Below are 22,012 nucleotides of genomic sequence, written 5' to 3'. Positions count from 1 at the left end.
AATTACATTTATTGATTTCCTGATGTTGAACCAACCTTGCATCCCTGGGATGAAACCCACTTGATCATGCTGTACTATCCTTTTAATATGTTTTTGTATGCGATTTGCTAAAATTTTGTTGAGAATTTTTGCGTCAATGTTCATTAAGGATATTGGTCTGAAATTTTCTTTCCTTGATGTGTCTCTGTCTGGTTTAGGTATCAGGGTAATATTGGCTTCATAGAATGAGTTTGGGAGGGTTCCCTCCTCTTCTATTTTATGGAATACTTTGAGAAGTATTGGAAGGAGCTCTTCTTTAAAGGTTTTGTAGAACTCAGCTGAGAACCCATCTGGTCCCGGACTTTTCTTTGTTGGTAGGCTTTTGATGACTTCTTCTATTTCAGTACTTGAAATTGTTCTATTTAAATTGTGTATGTCCTCCTCGTTCAGTTTAGGCAATTCATATGTCTCTAGAAACCTGTTGATGTCTTCGAAATTTTCTATTTTGTTGGAGTATAGATTTTCAAAATAGCTTCTAATTATGTTTTGTATTTCACTCGTGTCTGTTGTGATATTACCTTGTTCATTCTGAATTTTAGTGATTTGGGTTTTCTCTGGTCTTCTTTTTGTTAGTGTAGCTAAAGGTTTATCAATTTTGTTTATTTTTTTGAAGAACCAACTATTTATTTTGTCAATTTTTTGTATTGTTTCTTTTGTTTCAATTTCATTGATTTCAGCTCTGAGTTTAACTATTTCCTGTCTTCTACTACTTTTGGTGTTGGTCTGTTCTTCTTTTTCTAGGGCTTTGAGCTGTAGTGTTAGGTCGTTTATTTGTTGAGTTTTACTTCTTTTATTGAATGTGCTCCATGAAATAAATTTTCCTCTCAGTACTGCTTTCATAGTGTCCCAAAGATTTTGATATGATGTTTCTTTGTTCTCATTTACCTCTAAGAATTTTTTAATTTCCTTCCTAATATCTTCTGTTATCCATTCATCATATAATAGCATATTGTTTAATCTCCAGGTGTTGGAGTAGTTTCTGTTTTTTACTCTTACATTTATTTCTAACTTCAATCCATTATGATCTGATAGAATACAAGGTAGTGTCTCTATCTTCTTGTATTTGCTAATATTAGCTTTGTGGCATAATATATGGTCTATTTTAGAGAAGGATCCATGTGCTGCTGAGAAGAAAGTGTATTCGCTCTTGGTTGGATGGTATATTCTATAAATGTCGGTTAAGTCTAAATTATTGATTGTGTTATTGAGATCTATGGTTTCTTTGTTCAATTTTTGTTTAGAAGATCTGTCCAGTGGTGAGAGAGGCATGTTAAAATCACCTAGTATTATTGTGTTATGGTCTATTTGGTTTCTGAAATTGAGGATTTGTTCGACATACATGGATGAGCCACTGTTTGGGGCATAGATGTTTATGATTGTTATATCTTGCTGATTTATGCTTCCCTTAAGCAGTATGTAATGCCCTTCTTTATCCCTTCTGACTAACTTTGACTTGAAGTCCACATTATCTGAAATGAGGATGGATACTCCAGCTTTTTTGCTGAGTCCATGTGCATGGTATGTTTTTGGGAAGAGATTTCTGAACTAGTAGAATCCAGAAAGGTGCTCCTGGGTATGGAAGGAGGAGTCAGCTCGAAGGGTCAGGGTGAGAAAGGAGAGGGGGCATTCAGCAGGAGCCAGAGGCAGACAAGAGGAGGTGGGTGTACAGATGCAGAGGTGTTCTCCCAGCCTGCCCCACAGGCTGGACCAGGGTAAGGCTGCGGAGGCTTGGATGGCCAAACCCCTCCTTCTTAAACCATAGATCCTTGTCTCCTAAGCCCATGTCTTAATTGGTCCAAATAGTTTGCCTTCCTTGGAAGGACACTTGGTGGCCCTAGAATTGGAATTGGGATCAAGCCTTTATGGGATGGAGGAGAAGGCCTCTGGCTATGCATTCCTCCTTCTAGCCTTGTGGGCTCTCCGATGAAGGGAACAAAAGTCTGTTGGCTCCTCCCTCTCTCGTTCCTTCCCTTCTGTGCCATTTTCCTAGAGCTGCCATCCCCAAGTACGACAAACCAGATGGCTTCGAAAATAGAAACTATTGTTTTACAGTTCTTGGGGCCAGAAGTCAGAAATCCAGGTGTCAGTGGGGCCACCCTCCTTCTGAGACTGTGTAGAGATCCCTCCTTGCCTCTCTCTGCATGCTGGTGGTGGCTGTCAATCTTTGCTGTTCCCTGGCTTGCAGCTGCATCTGTCACCACCTGCTACTCTCCCTTGTGTGTCTCTGTCTAAACCTCCCATTCTTGTAAGATACCAGCCACATTGCATGGGGCCTACCTTAATGACCAGATCTTAACTTGATTACATCTGCAAAGACCCTATTTACAAGTCACCTCGTCATGCAATAGGAGTTAGGACTTCAGCGTATCCTTGGCGAGAACACAGTTCAACCATACCCCTCCCTCCGACAGTCAAGGCATGCTTATTATCCTTAGTTCATGGGTTCCTGGGGAGCAAGGAGAGTAAAATGGACATATGTTAGCAACTCCCTCCTTTCCCCAATCCCAACAGACTTTCCCTGGAATTTTTTTAATCAACTGCATGATGGATGTGATCCTGCAGTATGTATAATCAGAAAAATGAGAAATTACACTCCATTCATGTATGATCTATCAAAATGTATAAATGCATTCTACTGTCATGTACAACTAATTAGAACAAATAGAAAATTAATAAAAAAAAAAAAGAAAAAAAAAACCTGAAAAAAAAAAAAAAACCTCAAAGATCCTTCCCCAGGTAAATGGATAAACAAACTGTGGTTCGACCATAGTACAAAATGCTGCTCAATAATAAAAGGAACAAATAATTGATGCACGCAACAACTTGGGTGAATATCATAAGCTTTATAATGGGTTAATAAAGTAATAAAGTCAGTCTCAAAAAGTTAATCTCAAAAAAAAAAAAAAAGAGTCAAGTTTTCGGGAAAGCAGTCCAGGGAGCAAGTGATACCCCATCCCTACCTACCGAATCCCCTACTTTGAGAAACAAAACAAAACCACAACTGTCACCCCCTCCACTCTCTTGGGCATCCTGCTTGGGTTTTCAGAGCTGGTGGGGGTCGCATAGCTGGGCATACAGTTGTCATCATAGCCCTATGTGCTGAGAGGTGACTCTGGGCTAGGCTTGAGCTCAGACCTCACAACAGCGGGGAAGGAAAGGATTGTTATTCCCATCTTGCAGATTAGAAAACTGAGGGCTGAGAGTCTACATAAACTGCTCACTGTCACTGGGCTGAACCAGGACCCAAACCCAAGTCCATAAGTTTCTTAATCAGTGTGTTCTTCTGACAATATCCTCTTTTTCTGTTTACCTGTTCTTGTGACTACGTCTTTTCATCCTAGATCTTATTAATGCTGAGGACGACTGACCTCCTCCCGCTTCTCATTGGAGAAGTCTAGGAATCATAATAAAATCGGCCAACAATGGCTTACTGGGCCCAGTCAATGGCTTACTGGGCCCAGTCATGCCAGATGACACTGGTCAAAGTGCCTTACCTTTAATCCTCACCAGTAACATTATTATTCTCATTTTCCAGCTGGGGACACAGAGAGGTAAAGTACTCAGTCAGTACCACATAGGAAGGCAGGCTGTGGCACTGGGTGTTTGACTCCAGAGTCTGTGTTAAAAGGGAACTGGGCAGGGTCTCCTGGAGGGGGTGGCCTGAAGATGATCAAAGAGGCCACACCAGGGAGTGGCACTCATCCTGGGCCAGCTGCACGGGTGCCCACTCCATGAGGTCAGCACGTCACAGGCTCTCTCTGTTCCCGGCGTCACTCTGGCATGCAGAGGCCTCCGGTGTAGCCTTCCATAATGGTCACCTGATCCCAGAGCTGGTGGGCACAGAGCCTGAGATGTTTATTCTCCGCAGACCAACTGGCTTGACAGACAGGCTGATGATAAGAGAAGACAGAGGAGGCCCCTGAGCAGGGGGCTGCATGAAGGAACCCCCTCTCTCTGAGAAGTGCTGTTTTGCTTGGCTGGGGCCTGGAGTCACACCGTGGGCCAGTGACATTCCCCAGGGATTAGGCATGTAGTGTGGAAGCTGGGTCTCCACAGGGGGTGCCGAGCCCTATGGAACTTAAATCATGCAATTAGTCACCAGCTGACATTTCCCCCACATTCATGTCATACCTCCATCACTTCCTATCCCCCCACCCCAAGAAATTCAGTTGTGACTCGTTTTATAACATGTAGGAGCCTAGTACTGGGACCTGCCTTGCTTTCTGTTGGAAACAGCACATGAGCATGTTGTTCTCTGGTTCTCTGGTTCACCCAAGCACAGCTCCAAAGTCCACCATCGAGGAAGCCATGCCCAGGTAACCTTCTCTTCTGTTGCCCTGAGTCACTAGGATCCTAGACTCAATCTGCACTTGGTTTGTTGCCAGGTACTAAGCCAGTAGTGGAAGGACAGAGTTCTTACTCCCTGGGGCTTGAGACAGTGATGGTTTTGGGGGAGGCAAAGATGCTCATGTCACTCGTGATTTGGGATAATCGTTTTTCTGTTCCAGGGCAATGAACACGCCCAATGGTCCAGAACCTGGAGTCCCTGCCATCCCCCCCACTCCCCCCCCCCGCTGCCTCTCTGATTAAATACAACACCTGTGGGGCTTATTAGAGGAGCAGGGTTCTGGCTGATAAATCCCCCACTGGAGGAGATGGAGGCTAAGCTTTTCCCTGCAGCCAATGAGGGACGTTCTCTGAGTTGTCGGGCAGAAAAGAGCCTCATGGGTCATGTCCTCACTTTTCCTCAGCTAAAGTTCCCTGACTGTCTCCTTCAAATTCAAATGTGCATCCAGTTCCATGAGTAACCATATTATTTTTAAACAGCATCCTTCAGCACTGTCTCTCCTGGGTTTTCAGAGAGGTTGATCCCTTGTGAAACCAGGATGGGGTTTTATTTTATGATTGTTTTTAAACATCTACAGGGATTCCATGGAGTTCAAAAACAAGATTATATTCTGGTTTTGAAAGAGGTATGACAAATAGATAAAGCTCAACTTAGGGGTGTAGCAAAGAGAAGCCCTGGAGGGAAACCAATGGTTGGAACCGTTCAGACAGATGAGAGGCTCAGACCTTGAGTGTTTAGAGAGGGGCATCCAGGATCAAAAGCCCCATCTCACCAAGAAACACCAGATAGAGTAATTTAAGAACTCAACTCTAGCAGTGATACAGACGGAGGTTAGATGCACAGCTCCTTCATTCACCAGCTGGCTAAGGGGCTGAATTTCACTGAGCCTAGTTTTCCTCTGTAAAATGGGCAGAAAATAACAACCTAAAAGATGGTTGTGAGGATTAAATGGGAAATGTTATGTGCTCAAGACAGACGGACACAGTAACATTTAAAAAATGGTAACTTCTTATTAACAGAATAATGGTTAATATGTTACAGCTAAAATTGATAGGTTGCTTGGTATATATCCATAATTGTTAAATTAGTAGATTGTAATTAATAATATCAACTCAACTGCTGGCAAATTCTTATTTAATTATTTAACTGTCTCTCCTGGAGCTGTTAGGATATCTAAAGGATAGAGTTTAAATCTGGACAATATTATCCTTTCTTCATTCTTTCAGATGAATTTTTGCTTTAAAAGCAAATATCCTATTAATGTACTAAGTGTTGTTACAATTACTAGTTGAATATGAATCATTAAGTTTTGTCATTAGTTAATACAAATAACAATGTCCCTAATAAGAAGATTTAAATAATATGCATTTCAGTACATTTTATTTCAAATATTCAAACAACATTGAAGGTCATAAAAGAACTAGGGACCTAACATGGAGTAAATTAAATTCCACACATGAATGATTACATCAAAATGAATTCAACTATTATGTACAACTGTAATGTGCCAATAAAAATATAATTCTTTTGCCATTCACATTATTTTAAAAAAACAAGGTCATTAAAGGGAAAGGTTCGGGCCCTGTCCCAATTTCCAGAGGCACTGCCGTAATAATTACTTGTAGAAAATTTCCAGAAAGTTCTATACTCTGATTTTACACAAATTTAACATACTACAATGCTACTGAGGACCTTTTATGTTCTTCCTGATGATAGTTGGAGGAAGTTCCTTCCCAGCAGTGCATGGAGGTCTACCTCCTCCCTTTGCAGATTACACTGTAATCCTGCATAGGTGGGACCATCTTTCTATAAGCAGGCCTCCTAACTGGTAAGCACTCTCACCCTTTTTAGTAACAATGACACAATCAACGCCCTTGTCCAAGTAGCTCTATAGATAAACCCATAGAATAAATTTCCAGAAGGGTACTGTTGAGTCAATTTTCCTTGTTGCAGTTTAAAAACATTTTTTTTTATTACTTATTTATTTTTATGTGGTGCTGAAGATTGAACCCAGTGCCTCACCCATGTGAGGCAAGAGCTCTACCACACTGAGCTGCAGCCTCAGCCCCCCTTATTGGAATTTTAATGGTCAATTCCAATTCCCTTCCAAAGAGGTTGCAGTAACCTATACTCTTGCTTTCTCCCAGTGTATGAGAATGCATTTCAAAGTTTCACCAGCTCTGGGTATTAGCAAACTTTACAGTCTACTAAGTAAACTGTTATCTAAAAAATAACAGTAATAGTACACATAATGGAAACATAGCACATCTTAAATGATCTCATCTGCAGGGAAGAATGCTTACCATCAGCCCCAAAGGTGGGTTTTCTCACCTTTGAATACAGAACAGACAACCAGGAGTTCAGACCAGAGTCTAAACCTCCACTCCACTGTTCCTATCCCAGCTCTCTTGCATGGGTTCTTCAAACTTCTCTGTCTGCAAAGTGGTGATATGAAATGAAATATGGCTCAAGAAGACTTCTAGGACTGGAGCCTGGAACTCGGTGAACATTTATTTATTAATACTAGAAAGCAAGCCAGAGGTCAGAGTCCCAGCAAGTTTGAGAATGACCTTAGAGTAATAGAGACCTGAGTGCTATTTCCTTCTCTTTCCTTCGGATTGCTTCATTTCTTTAAATTTTCTTATTGCACCATCAATTTAGATATCTCCTACTAATTGACTGATCTGGGTAGACAAGAGTGGCAGAGTTGAATCATAAAGCAGGTGGCCTTTTACATTCACTGGAAGACACAGGCAGCATCACAGGAGAGACGAGTTAAGGGATGAGGTGAAAAGCTTTGGACAGACTGACCTACCTGCAGTCCTGCTATTTGTCCCTTAAAAGCAGGGTAGCCTTGAGTAAGTCTTACTATCTGACACTCTTTCCTCAATTATAACATACAGATAGTGGTAGCCACTTCATGGGGTAACTATGGGTGTGAAGGTGACTTATGAAATCCCTAAGCAGCTGATTCTAGTTAGGTGTTCAACATGTTAAACACCAGTAGCCTCACTGCCTGCTGGTAGTCCGTGGGTCAAGGAGGGACAGGACATCCCTGCAGAGTGGAACACAGAGGTGTTACCAGCCCTCACCTTGCAGTCACACTTCCCATTTGTGAAACCAGTGACTCAGTCTTCCTCTTGCTTCAGTCACTGTGAAGCACACCCTTCAGCGACCTGGAAGGGGACAGCACAGAAAAAGAAGGGCTGCAATCCCAGCTAGTGTCTTTATGCTTTCTCATTACTTCTGGAAAGAAACGAGAAAAGATAAATTTAAAAAAATTTTTCACTGGAACGGTTAGATGCACTTACTGTTTGACCTGCATAATGGAAATGCTTGTCTAATATCATCCTGGAAGACTTTTGTGGGTATCTGAGATAGGACATAGAGGAGCTTCAGATTTCTGCCAGTGTTGCCCTCTCCCTTTGGATCTGCTCCAATGCCAATTTTGGTGATTACATAACACATGAACTGCACACATAAATCATGGAAATAGGATTTCTGAAAAACACCTTGTGAAACATTCATTTTTCTCTGATTTTATTTTGAAAATTTCAAATTTATGGAAAGGGTGACAGAAAAGCCCAAAGAATACCTAGATTTATACATTGTTTCTTATTTTGTCACATAAGCTAGTCTTGTGGTGCAGAGAGCTCATCTGTACAATGTGCTCTCAGGTGGGGTGTGATGGTGCATACCTGTAATCCCTGCGACTGGGGAGGCTGAAGCAAGAAGATCCCAAATTCCAGGCCAGTCTCAGCAACTTCAGGAGGCTTTGAATCAAAACAAGGAAAAAAAAAAAAAAAAAAATTGAAAGGGCTGGGGACATTGCTCAGTGGCAAAGCCACCCTGGGTTCAATCCTGGTGCCACAAAAATAAAACTAAATTAAAAATTGATAATTGTAAAGAACATAATATTCTCTGCAAAAATGTTAGGAGGTTAGACTTAATAATATGGTGTGACTTCTGGGCACTCAGCTTCCTGGAATTTGAAATCTATGATTCTATTTGGCTACAAGACTGTAATGTAAAGAATCATACCTATAATGAATGCTACATGGAACACCTCCTGCACCAAATAGGCAAGATACATCCCCCCTACTCCTGGGGGATACTCTGGAGCTAGGGTCTCCAAATGCTTAGTATTTGGTAACTGAGAGAGGCTGTCATTCCATTGGTAAATTGTAGAATCTGGACTCAAAATCAGGTCTTGGTGACTACAAAGATCTTTGCCCTGAGGTTTTTAAGTATTCTCAGAGGGAGATTTTGATGCAAATATATAGAAAGATTTAATTTATTTTCTAGAAGAGTTACACTGTTCATTTCAGGTAATGTCTTTCCACCAAGGAAATCTGGAGGTGGGAGTAGACGATAGGGTTTTATGGAAACCACAGTTAAGACTTAGCAATAGAAACTGAAGAACCCATGAACCAGTCATCCAGAGAACCGGACAGGAGTTTTGTTCCTACAGCCTCAGCCCGGTGTCCTTGGACAAATCGCCCCAACCTCCTCACTTGTAAAGTGGGAACAGCAATCAATCCCTATTCACTTGAGATTTGTTTGTTGTTTGTTTTGAGGGGGCGGGCGAGACTCCATTTTCTGAACTGTGATCTGAGCTTCATGAATATAAAGAATTGATCATATAATTTCATTTGTCAGAGGAGGGAAAAAAAAGTGAGGGAAGAAGGGGATAGAGAAGGAGAATATCACAGAGACCCCAGGTAGGATGGCAGAAATGGAGAGGAGCAGACATAGCTTCCTGAGGTTGGGTTGGAAGTTCCCAACCGAGATGAGAAAACATTCCAAAGGGAATTCACTAGCTGCCAGGTCTGAGATCCACCTCCAGAATTCCCCTCCTCGTGGCTATGGGAGGGTGGCGACACTGCTTCAGCACCCCAGCAAACTCCTTTCTAGGCCATGGGCCGTCTGGAGCGCTCTGGCTTCCGGGCAGCAGAGACCCGCTTTTTTCCGCTTCCCGGGGCTGCTGGCGTCGGGATTTGGAATGCCTGTAAGTCCGACAGCCAGTAAGAAGCCCCTGGACAGCCACTTTCCCGGTCTTTGCCCAGCTGCTAGACATTTCTGCGGAACCAGGTGCTTCCTAGGCACACACCTGCGCCCCAGGATACTAAGCTGCACCTGGGTCTTTAGAGGCGCACGTTGTCCACGCCCACGGCGAGCATTCGGGTGCACAGGTGGCCGCGCACGAGGCTTCCTGAGCAAGGGGCAGAAATCCAGAGGCGGCGAAGGCGGACGTCTGACGACGCTCCCCTCTGTACCCTATATAGTCCCACTAAGATTTGGCAATAAGTAGCAAGTATAGGACGTCTGCTTGATTTTGGTTTTGCGCTCGCCGGGTCTTTTCAGTGAGGAGAAAAGGAAATGCGGAAACCCACCGCAGCCACTACCGCTGCTTCTGGGGACCCCTGCGATAAGCAGCTGGAATTGCCAATTTGGAGAGCCTTCGGGCCTGGTCATCTAAGACCTGAGGTTACAGGTCCCACCGGCCTGGGATAGGGTCCGGATCTTTCTTCTAAGGAGTCGGGTCCCTCAAAGGCGAGTGGCGCTGGCGGGACTCCAGCCGCGCCGGAAGATGCCAAGCCCGGAGCACCAGCGATGTGCGCGGACGCCCCGGGCCTCAGTCCGCTCCGCCTGGCAGGAGGGGTGCCAGGCCTCACGCGCGGTTCCCGGGACAACCGGGAGGCCTCACTGCTCCCGGGAGAGCGAGAGCGCGGCGGCGGGCCGCTGGCGGGCGTGCGTTCCGCCTTCTCACGCCGTGTGCTGCGCTGCGGAGCGCCAGGCTCGGGACCGGAGAGCTCACGCCGCGCTCCCGGCTCGCTGCGCCTAGAGGCAGCGGGCTGAGCTCCCCCGGCCACCCCAGCGTCGAGCGGCCCCTGGCCGCCAAGCAGCTCCCGCCGGCCGGGAGACGCCCCCGTCCCCCGCCCCCGCTTGGCCCGGCCGGCTGAGCGGGAGCGGCGGAGGAGGCGGCGCCGCGGGGACTGCCTCCTCCCCGCCCCTCGCGTCTCCTCCCCGCGCCACCGAAAAGGACAAGGGGACTAGGCACGGGGACCCCGGCCAGAGAGTGCCGGTGCCCTGGGACCGCCCCTCTCGCGCGTTCCCTCGCCGCGAGCCCGGGTGGGTCTCGCCCTGTATGGTGCTGGCAGCACCCATGAGCCAGGACGCGGACCCCAGCGGTCCGGAGCAACCGGACAGAGATGCCTGCGTTGTGCCGGGTGCCCAGGCGTCCCCGGCGCCCCCGGGCCCACGAGGGATGCAGCCGCCGCCTCCGCCGCCGCCCCAAGCCGGCCTACCCCAGATCATCCAAAAGTAAGAGGAGGGAGAAGGGAGCCGGAACGGTGGGTGCGCTTGGGACGCGCCGGGGACACCCTCTTTGTGGCTTCATCTTCGGTCCCTGCTAATCCTAGCCTGGCCCCCTTGCGTTTGAAGTTTTCTAGCTCTCTCTCTGGGGTGCCATTCTGGCTGGCTGTAAGGTTGGGGAGAAAGAAGCAAAGTTATTTGGGGGAAGTACTTTTGTTTTCCTCATCCCCTGTCTTTTCAGGGATGTTAGTTGACTCTTTTGAACCAAAATAGTTCAAATTGGGGGAAAATGACCCAGAGACTGGTTTTCATCTTTCTGGTCCCCGGAGGCCTCTGGAATGTATGGAGAGTCGGGCGTGAGTGTGCGCGCGCGTGAGGGTGCGTAAGTGAAATGCTTTCACGAATGAAACCACCCTTAATGGTGGCCTGGAGTCAACCAGTGACTTTGGGGTGGCATAGGAGATGAGGGCTTGTAAACAACATATTTGGCTTTGCCCCGAGGTGTAGACACTTTTCAAGAAGGCCCTTGCGAAGGGCTCTCGGCCGCACCACAGTTTACCATTAATGTTACCATCTTGTGACTCGGGTGAACTGTGCGACTTGGGTCGTGAATTTCATTGTCGTCCCAATGCGTGAGATGGTTGGGATGGGCAGTAGGTCCCGAGAAGCTCTTTCAGCCCCTTTGGGAAACGTAAAGTAAAATGGTGATGTTTTGTTTTCTTCCTCCTAGCGAGATTTTGACAGTTTCAGGCCTACAATGCTGGTTTATTTGAAGGATCTTTATTTTCCTAAAGGTTTAGTCAGCTTGTGACGAAGTTTTCAATACTAGTTTAAGAAGCGTAGGAAAGTGAATGGTGAGCGCTTTGGGGAAACTAAGCGGCACTCAATAACTGCACATAAGTACTGCAGCATGGAGCTGCTGTATTGATGCTGGGAGTTACTAAACTTATTAAAATGTAGCAAGAGATGTAACCAGTGAGGGGTGTAAGTGGAAACAAATAGCAGTTAAATATTTATGGTCTTGAAAACCGACTTATGTAATAGAGTGAAAACTCAAGTTTGACATCAATAATGTTGGTCTCATATTTCAGTACAAAATGGTTCCCTATTTATTGACTGGAATAGTAAAGCTCCATTTTTAAAGTTTTTTGCTTTAAAAATTTGCTATTTTATATAACTTTCAACTACTGTTTACAGCTATTTAAAATGGAAATATTTCATGTTATTGTTGTGCAGATTATTTCAGCTAACACTAAATATGATTGATAGTTTATGTTAACTCCTTACTTGACATATCTCTTTAGTCCTTAACATAAATATAAACCGACAGGGAAAAAAAAGGCCTTAAAAATATAAATTCTACTTACTAAAAAAAATCCACTTTGACCATTTATTAATTTGGAAACATCTGATGTACTTCTCACCTAGCCACTGGCTTGTGCCTTGAAATTAGGGTACATAGGGAGCTTATGGAATTTACTTTGGTATTGTAATTTCCTACATTTTTCTATCATTTGTTTTTCAGTAGGAGAAAACTAGGAAATTCATACAGAAAAATCTTTGGAGATGGGTGTCTGATTATGAAATGATGCCAGATGGAAAATAAATGCCATTTTGTGGAAATGGGCCATTTAACGTAGATTTTAATTACTTCCTATAATTAATAATTTATCCTAAAAACTTCTCTCCCATTTTGAAAATTCTTTCTCTGGAATATCTTATTTTAAAAGACAGAACTGAGCTTTTCAAAGATGGCCCCCTCTGCTTACAGCCCAGGATGGAGATCTCAAGGAGCGCCTTATGGCTCTGTCTTGTTTTGCATTGGTGACAGATCGCTGTTCAGGGACCAGGTCCAAGGCCAGTGAATGTGCCCATGGGATTTGATGTTCGGGCGCTTATGTTTCAGAGTCTTTCTTTATAAGGATGATTTGGGGTTTGTGCTCCCCTCTGTCCCCATTGAAATTCCGCTGGAACCAGGCGCAACATGGCAAATGGCTTTGCAGGTCCATCTTTAATGCGCTGAAACTTGAGCAGCTTATTTTGAAACCACGTTTGCATAATTTAATCTCAGCAACCATTTTTATGTAGTGATGAGGTGGTGCCGTTCGTTTGCACCAGCCATCCTTGAGAAAATGTAGCGTTGAGACTGTCCTTAGCGGCAAAATGAGTTGTCCGCCTCTGGATTTGGAGACTTCAGTGAGCGAAAGCTTTGGATGAAGTTCTTTTCTAATGAAACATATATTAAATATTACTAGGAACCTCTAGTTTTTCTAGTTATTTCAGTCATTATGTAAAGTGTAAGAGGAGAAGTTTTGATTTCTTTCAAAATTATGGGCACATCATTCTTCATGTAGCATAGCATTTAGGGAGTTACAAGACTCCTTGCAGTTCTCAAGGTCTGTGTTATGCTGTTTTTTATTAGTAATGGCTTTCATTTTGGGTGAAGTCAATGACTCTGGTAAAACCACTGTAACGATCATAATAAAAATGATTCCTGTCCACGTGCATTGTATTTGGTGTTAAGAGAACTGCCTGAATACTGCACGTAAGTAGCTAAACACATGAAGTGCAACGGTGAATAATGAGACGGGTTTGGGTGTTTGTTTTACTAAAGTTGTTCTCAGTGCTTATGGAGACTGCATCTACAGTGAATTTCTGGGGGTGCTTTTCTAGTCAGGAATATTTTGCTTTCTTATTGCATTCTTAGTTCCAGTTAAGGATTATATACCCATTGCATTCCCTTAACCAAAATTAGTGTACCTGTAAAGATTATCCACCAAATTATAGAAACATGATATTTTGTACAATTTTTGTTTGAAATGTGGATTTTCCAAATTGGCCAGTCTGGAGGTATTATTGTAAATAACAGAAAACATTTAAAACAATTTTTTTTTTTTTAGCTGTTTGGGCAACAGGAAATATAAATAAGAGCTTAGAAGGAGATTTGGGATGAGTTTAGAAAATCAGAATAGAGAAGAGAACTTAAAAGTTAAATGGATTTTCCATGCTAGCAGAAGTAAGAAAACATTTGTTTGTTGGTATTTTATAAGGATTTAACTCCTCAAACATTAATGTTTTACTTCCAAGATTATGTTGCTTCAATTGTGTGCTTTAAAAGCAAACCTAACCCTAATCTATAGGAAGTTACTTATTAATCTTGATAAGCACCGCGTACTTACATTTTAGATTGCAAGTTTTAAAATGCTTATCATAATGAAAACAAAGTCACTCAATTCTGTGTGAAATGTTGAAGTCAGCTGTCAGATGGGACTACAAAGTGTGCTAGTAATCATGCTGAAAATTAAACACACACCTTTTTATGAAGTGAACCACATAAGTGATTTTCCTAAATTATTTGATTTACAGGTAATGTATTCCTGATTCATTGATGGCATCAGGTTGTGTATTTGAGCCCAGAAGATTTAATTTTTTCCTTTCCAGCTCATTTTTTTAAGCAAATAAAAAAACCAATTATAAAAATAGCAAAAGTTTTGATTTAGCATTTGGTAGTATCACCTGAGTGCTAGTGTTGGTGGTTTTTGAAGACACAAAACCAGCTATGATCTTCCAAATAGCGTTAAATTGTTGCTCTCTGTTTGTAGACTTCCCTGACTCAGAATAGAAGATGTTATAAGTAGCAACTCTGATATCAGATAATTTTATAGACATCCTACATTGGGAGGGATTATCACATAACTCTTAGGGCATGATGTCCACCCACTTTGATGGACATATTGACAATTACATCCAGAGCCAGAGAGAGGAAATAAAAATTTGCTAAAAAGGGATATTACCTCACATTCATATTTGGTCCTTTTCTGGAAAGAGGATGGAATTTCTAACATCTGTGCCAGTTTCTAACATCAGTTTGAGCCCCCGCCACCCCCCTCCTTTAGGGGAAATAGGAATACACTTGTAGAAAGAATTTTGAAAATTTTAAACACCATCTTAAACTGCACGTAAGACAAGCATTCAGCAGGGGGAAAACATCTGAGAGGATTAAGTGTTTACTGAAATGGGAGGAGAGAAGACAGGCTTTTTTCTTAGCATTTGGAAAAGTTTATTTGCTCCCCTAGATGTCCTCTTTCAGGTATTTTTTTTTTTTTTTTAATAAATTTTGCTGGAGGGTTCGTTGTGATAAGTATTTTTAGATAGTGCATATAGCCTTCCTGTTATGAGTTTTTCTCAAATTGCCCAAGAGATCAGTATTATGAAATGTAGTACATTATTCCCATTAGTCACACTAAATGACTCTACATATGGTGCACACAGAGCTGTTCTAATGCCAGTGCTACATGAGGAAAAAAAATTTTGATTCCCTTTTTTATTCTTCTGTCAACTTCTCTTGCTGCCTCTTGAGTAGTTTATCAAATTGATAATTTAAAAAGCCTAAATTTGGCAGTTGGCATGTGAATTCTGATCTGTTAAGATCTCTTTGCCTATTCTGATAGTTATCAGGGGGGAAAAGTCCCCAACCAGGATTGGCTCACAGTGAAATGATCCCACATTATCCAGTTTCTCTCTCCCCTTGATTTATTTTTCTTGCGGCTGTAGGTTCTTAACTTCAGTTTAAACTAATATTTCTTCTCTGCCCAGACAGCCAGGTTTCAAGTAAACAAACTGATATAGCTCAATTCACAACTTTGGTAAACAAAAATACGCAAAGAGTTGGGAATGAGGCTCTAACCAAAGGACGGAAATTAAGATGCTCTAAACCAAACATGGAAATTAGGTGAGGTAGTGGAGCTGAAACTCCAAAGACAAATTCCAAAGCAGGATCCCCTGTCCCTTCATCAGCCCTGCCAGTCAAAGGCTTGACCCAATCTCCTCTACCACAAAATGCTACTTAATGGGATTTTAATTTCCGGCCACAGTAATGCTTTAGTTGGGGATGACCTAATATTCTTTTGTATATTTTAACAGGAAGAGTTGCTGTGAAGCCATAGTAGGCGTAAAGGATTGGTTGCTGAGGTTTTAGAACTCAGTGTTGTAAAGTTTTGCCAAAAGTAAGATGACCTGTAATCAAGAATTAAACCAAAGATGGTAAATAGTGATTTGTAGAAAAGAACCCATGGCTATCCCTTCCCTGGTTAATGACCCTTCCCTGATCTTTGTAATACATGTCATCCCACGTGCCTCACATCGCTCGTCCCCGCTGGTGAGTACACGGGGAAATCCTGATTCTGATTAGGAAGGCAGATTTTTGAATCTGCAATGTGAATTTGGTTTCTAACACCACACATGGGCCTAATGGGTGGTCACGTTTAAATCTCACCCATCTGAGGAGTTATACAAAGGTTTAAAAGTCTTTGACAAGGCAAGTTTGGGGACCAGTCATCACTGCCAGATGTTTGAGGAGGAGGTGGGAGGGAAGGACCCCACCGCCCCCCCACCTCCCCAACTATTTTTGTTCCTGTTTTGGGTATGTTGCAAATATCCATCTAATATGATAAATTCTTCACAATGTTGGGAGTTACAGTCCTGTTAATTGATCCCCTTCTTTCCTACCACTCCTGCTGGATTTTATAAGATAAGTCCCCTGATGGTTTACAAGGCAAGTTTTCCAACTTGCTGACAGCAGATCTGTAGGGGAGATAGCATGCATTAATGCTAATGTACTTTATGGGCAAAAAGGGAGCAGCGAGGCAGCTTGTGTGAGGACGTGTTAGTAATTTGCAGCTCAGTTTGCATAATAAATCTTTCCATGTGTTCAGAAACCAAAGGCTGGGGGTCATGCACATGTGTAGGGGGGTTATCACCCCATGGAGATGGTTTTCACACCACTTTTCTTGGCTTTAATGTGGGCATGTGCTTTAAGGATGCACCGGGGCCATTTGTTGCGGCCTTTTCTTTGCACCTGCTTTCTCTCGGTCACACTCATGACCCATCGGCTCTCAGTCACCACTTTTCTCTCTGTTCCGAACCTGGAAAACGCCATTTGAGGTTTTCTGCACATCTTTAATACTTTTCAGTTTTGCAACTCTTCTGTAGACAATTTCCCAAATATGTTTTTTTCCCTATTTTATTTTTTTAGTTGTAGATGGACACAATACCTTTATTTTATTTATTCATTTATTTTTTATGTGGTGCTGAGTATTGAACCCAATGCCTCACATGTGCTAGGCAAGTGCTCTACCACTGAGCCACAACTCCAGCCCCCCAAATATGTCTTTGAATTTTGTTAGACCAACCCTTATACATGATCTCCAGTGTTAGGAGAATTACAAGGTGAAATATATTATAAATATGCTTTAATTTCTCTCTCTCCCTTTTATTTTTTGTTTTTGGTGTGTGTGTGTGGAGGCTTATTTTGAGTTCTTGGTTAAACAGAATTATTTAGGATCTGCCTGACATTGTTGAGTATAAAACGAGTGTCTTTGCTTTAAATTAATTATTCAGTTTCTGAGAAGGAGGGTCAGAGAGGAAAAAACCCTGGACTGGGAGCGGGTGACCCAGACAAGCCAAATTAACCTTCTTAATCCAGCCTCTCCAGGGGTTGGAAATGATGGATGGTAATTTCTTCCAAGACTCAAATGAGGTGAGTCTTCGGGAGTATTGCTGAATGACTTTCTCTGCACCCCACCCCATCTGATAGAGAATATGTTCCTTGTTGATTTAATTTCAGCCATGGGTGTAGGTACATGTTTGTGAGATTGAGCAACCACGAAAACAACCACCACAAAAGGAATGAAATGCTTTCTTGAGCATTTGCAAAGAATATTTGGATCAGGAACATGATTTAAAGTCAAAAGAGTAAATGCTAATATCAGTTTTAATAACGGTTTTCTAATCTTTAAAATGGAGGTATAAAACAATTATTTTGGAATGTTGCTTATTTTGCAGTGTTAAGTAAATCCTTGGGTTTGTAAAGAGAATACTGTTTTCAATTTAGGAGACAGATCCAATGATTTTTTGTGTCTGAATTTGATATATTACTGGCAGGCGGGAATGTGTTTGGCTTCTTTATTGATTTTAAAGGCAGAAATGTAAACGAAGGAGCCACCAACGTGAAATAGGAGCGTTGTGGAGCCTGAACTTTGAAAACAGTGGCCGCTTGCTCAGTGGGTAGCCAATACCCGCCAAGAACAGCCCTAAAAACTCTTTTCCGTCTTGCAGAAATTGTGGTTGTCCTAAAGCTGGGCCTCAGATTTCGGTGTGGCCTCACTGAATCAAGAGACCAGAGGAATGTTTCCAGATCTTCTGAAGGACATGGGCACCTCAGCCAGAGCTCTGTGCTCCCAGGCTAGCATGGAATAGAGAAACCTTATTTGACATTGATATTTTTTTAAACCTTGCATAAAAAGGGAGACTAGTTGTGTGATTAAATCCTGACATATATACTCTAAGTAATGTACATAAATGAAGATATAAATATGGAAGGATATTTATTGCAACATTGTCTAGAAGAGCAAAAAATTGGAAACCACCTAAATATTTCTCAGTTGGGAAAAAACATGGTGTCTGTATAATAGCATGCACCAGTTAACCATTAGAATGGTGTTATCTTGCTTTTATTGATGATATGAAGCAAGGATCATGTAATATTGTTAACTAAAAACAATTAGAAACAGCAAGGATGCAAGGATTTTGTGTTTGTTTTCAAAAAATGTGTGTGTGTGTGTGTGTCAGCCCTTCGAAGTTTGAAAAAGTGGCTAAGGAACAAGTATAAAATTGTGGACCATGACCATGGTTCTGACTCTGGGTGGTGAAATATAGTGGTTTATCTTATTTTTTCCATATGGAAAATATATTTCATTGCAGTCAGGGAAGACAAAAATACTTTCATTTTTAAAAACAAAAGGGAATAGACATTTCACATTGGTATCACCCTGTCTTCAAGATTGCGCTGCCCTTTAGCATCTTGGAAGGCCTCTGAGAGCTGTTTTAGCCCACCCTCCTGGTTTTCTAGGTAAGGCAAATAAACACAAGAGAGCCCAGCTGAACTGTTTAAGGTCACACAGTGGCCAGGCCGAGATGAGAATCCCCACTTCTCATTTGTTGTGTTTTCTGCTGGGCTCTACTTTGCCTGGGAGTAGAGGAGAGAGAAGTGAAGGCCATTTGTCAGCTCATCATCTATCTTCAGACTCCAGTCTGCTTATACCCCCTACAAGATGGAGAAGAGCACCCTTGGGTGTGTCTGTCCTCCTTGAGCTGTGCCCCTGCCCCCACTGGCAGGAGACCGGGTCTCTGCAGGGCATCTCACGCTCTGTCTTCCGGCCAAACAGAAGCCGAGCATCACATTTTCTCCTGGGCTGATGGTTCAAGATTACTTTATTCTGGGTCCATAATAGGGAAAAACCCAATACCTGCTTTCCTTCCACACACAGAAGCATCCTCCTGACACCCTTTAAGCTGTGGTGGAAAGATGAAGCTTTTAAAGTATAGAACATAGCTCATATTTTTATTTAAGGGAAGTAAAACATATTTTATTTCTCAAACTCCAGCCAACAATAGGAATGCCAGTTATTGTTTCTGTCACCTGTCCTTCGCTTACTCTGCCTCAAGTTCGTTTCAACCAAGGATATAATTTTGACTGTATTATACTTTGCTTTTAGGGAGCCACACTCCTGTTCTTGTTTGCTTTTGTGCATTCTCTCTCTTTTCTCCTATTTTTCCCCTGAACTATTTGAAAGTGAGTTACATAATGATATATATCTGAGGAAGCTAGGCTTATTTAAATGTTATCTAAGGAACACTAGATTTTTAACTGTTTCTAAATTATCAGGATGTCTTACTGAGCAGGTGTCTAACCCCCTGGTTTGGTTCATAAGTGCCTTTGTTCCAGGAGTTTCTTTCTTTTGCCTATCAGGTGTATCTACCTCTGTGATCTTCGTGTCGGATTCCAGGACAGTTGTCCCGTAGCGTGAACACTACTGAACTGGCTGGCTGTTGTTTCCTCATTCCAGGTTCAGGGTGAGCACTTTGGCGACGATGCACCATGCGTGATATAGATCTGAGTTCCATCCCTTGGTTAACATGGTGACACCCAGTGCTCTCCATTGTAAAGTGACATCTTTTGCTTGTCGACAGACTGCTTGTAAACAGTCTGAGGGGTGATACTATGAGGCCTCTGGATATCCTGTTTCCCAATAAACTTTCACCTACTGTTTTTTTTTTTTTTTTTTCTTTTAATTGGACCAAATTAAAAACCCCACTTTCAATGTAACATGTGGAACCAGAAAGATCAATAAATATCACCTTAGAATGGATGAGTTTGGACTTTGAGTTCAAATTGAACAGCCTTGCAAATATGCTTGCCTTCTACCAGCCTGGAGATATTAGCTTGAGTCTCTAGATTTTTCCATTCTGACTTGAAAGAATTCAACTGATAGGCCAGCCACTTTCCACTTAACTCCTATAGGAAGCTGCCACGCTTTTTAATGTCCATACAGGGTGACTATAAATTCCTTTTAATGGCTAATGGCAAGAAGTGGATGCTAATGTATTTTTTTACTAGCTCATGATATTTTTTGGGCATCTTCTCGAAACAGTGTTGGTTCTTTGAAAAAAATCTTCCATCTCCCCTTTCGAGGGCTTTATGCGGGCTGGGGTTGTGACTCAGTGGTAGAGCCTAGCACATGTGAGGCACTGGGTTCCATCCTCAGCACTGCTTTAAAAAAAGAACAAATGAAGGTATTGTGTCCATCTACAACTAAAAATATTTTTTTAAAAAAGGCATATGAAACTGACTTTAAAAATGACCGATGACTTACCCTGGGGCCTCAACCAGTGAGTCGGGGAGCTGGTCAGTGACTACCAGTTTGTTTATGCTTTTTAGATTTAAGTTACGTGTCTATTTTTGCCTGTTCCTGTTTGGTACTCTTATTTTCATACACAGAATGTCTTGATGGGGAAAGTGGTGTGGAGAGGCAAAAGGAATCAGGAGGAGGCATGCTCTGTGCTCTAGATTCAGCTTTGCCTCTATCAGCCACGAGCCTCAGTATTCTCATCTGCAAAAGGGAACAATAGTAGATAGCTACTAACCTTTTGTTGAGTGCTTCCTGTGTGCCAGCCCTTATTCTAAGCACTTTATGGGTGTTTAATCTAGTTGGTGATTTAATCCAACAATAATCTATGAAGTGCTGTTATTCTCACCATTTAATAAGATGAGGACACTGACTCACAACTTTACAATGACTCAGACAAGCTAAGAAAATCGTGTTTATTAAAGAACTGGCGGAGTGGGGCTAGGAATAGAGATTATTAAAGTCATCTATATGTAAATATCTTAAGATAATTTATAGAAAATCTATCACAAAGAAAAGACAGGAAAAGAGTGGCTGAAACAAATTTGAAAGTAGGTCAAGTTTAATTTGAGACAAACTAAGCAATCCAATTAAAAACTTTTTCTTTTTTTTTTTTTTTTCCTTTTAGCTCTAAGTGTGCCTTTTAGTTTAAAGTGAAATCCATATCCCAATTTAAATTCCATGAGCAAATCCGACTCTGGCATTTGATTCACTGTCTTACTTTGCTTGTTATGCATCTTAGGCCAGACCTGAATTTGATGCTCACAGAGAGTATATAAACACTTATAATCCTCTCCGCATGTGCTAAAATAATAACAGATATGATAGTTTGATTTGCAAAGTGAACATCTGCCAGGTTCTCCCAGATCATTTTTGAACCAATTCAGAAAACCAGGATTCAGCAATGATTAAAGTGTCTCAGGGTCCTATTAATAGCAAAAGGCATTCCTGCCTTGAAACCTGGCCACCCTGAGCTGTCAGTCTCTGCCAGGCAAGCTTCTTGAGCTGCCTTTTCAGACATTCTTACAGGTGCTCTTTTGCTTGAAGAAACCATGGTATGTAAAAGCCAGATTGAAGAGAATCAATAAATTAGGAAAAGGTTGATTGCTTTTGATCTGCGGAAGGGCTTGCAGTATAAGCCAGTGAAACGATGAGTTCCTTGATGTGTATTTCATGTAGCAATTCAATAATTCTGTGACTCAGAGATGCAGTGATAATTTATATAAAACTTTAAATTTTTTCAGTATTACAGAAATGTAATTGAAGTACACCAAACTGCATATCATCACACAATTAATAATAAAGTTTCTTCATGCTTTTTATCCTTTCCTCTTCTCCTTGACCACTACTTTCTGTCATTACAGATTAGTTTGTATTTTCTGGAATTTTATACAAATGAATCAAAACTTGTATTTTTTTAGGGGGGGGGGTGCTGGCTTCTTTCAACCCGCAAATGATTTTGGGGGGAATATGTTTAAAAAATTGTAATAAAAATACACATACATTTCTGTATTAGTCCACTTTCTGTTGGTATTACAAGATATCTGAGACTGGATACTTTATA

General features: G+C 42.0%; 2 protein-coding genes across 4 annotated transcripts in view; one reads left to right on the top strand and one right to left on the bottom strand.

The window, feature by feature from the left end:
* Positions 1-3,486: 3,486 nt before the first annotated feature.
* Positions 3,487-10,261, bottom strand: LOC306660442 (uncharacterized protein). 3 transcript variants are annotated; one of them, XR_013763625.1, is made up of 5 exons: positions 9,524-10,261; positions 8,086-8,160; positions 7,480-7,633; positions 6,719-6,822; positions 3,487-3,929 (listed from the first exon to the last, which is right to left on the bottom strand). XR_013763625.1 is itself a non-coding variant. In XM_079138691.1 (5 exons), exons 1-3 carry the CDS (start codon positions 9,462-9,464, stop codon positions 7,628-7,630), a joined length of 318 nt encoding a protein of 105 aa, XP_078994817.1. In that variant the 5' UTR covers positions 9,465-10,261; the 3' UTR covers positions 3,487-3,929; positions 6,719-6,822; positions 7,480-7,627. The 3 variants fall into 3 exon arrangements, 1 of the variants encoding a protein (XP_078994817.1); XR_013763626.1 differs by having other exon boundaries at positions 7,480-7,630; XM_079138691.1 differs by having other exon boundaries at positions 9,228-10,261.
* A 149-nt stretch (positions 10,262-10,410) lies between these two features.
* Positions 10,411-22,012, top strand: part of RBM20 (RNA binding motif protein 20) — a 175,803-nt gene continuing 164,201 nt past the window's right edge. Inside the window, exon 1 of the mRNA XM_079138670.1 lies at positions 10,411-10,711. Coding sequence (XP_078994796.1) covers positions 10,536-10,711 — 176 coding nt within the window. The 5' untranslated portion in view covers positions 10,411-10,535. The remainder of the gene's footprint in view (positions 10,712-22,012) is intronic.

The sequence above is a fragment of the Sciurus vulgaris genome (assembly GCF_902686455.1).
Source record: "Sciurus vulgaris genome assembly, chromosome: 4".
NCBI lineage: Eukaryota > Metazoa > Chordata > Mammalia > Rodentia > Sciuridae > Sciurus > Sciurus vulgaris.
The sequence above is the reverse complement of the archived record's forward strand: the minus strand, read 5'-3'. Positions and strand labels throughout refer to the sequence as shown.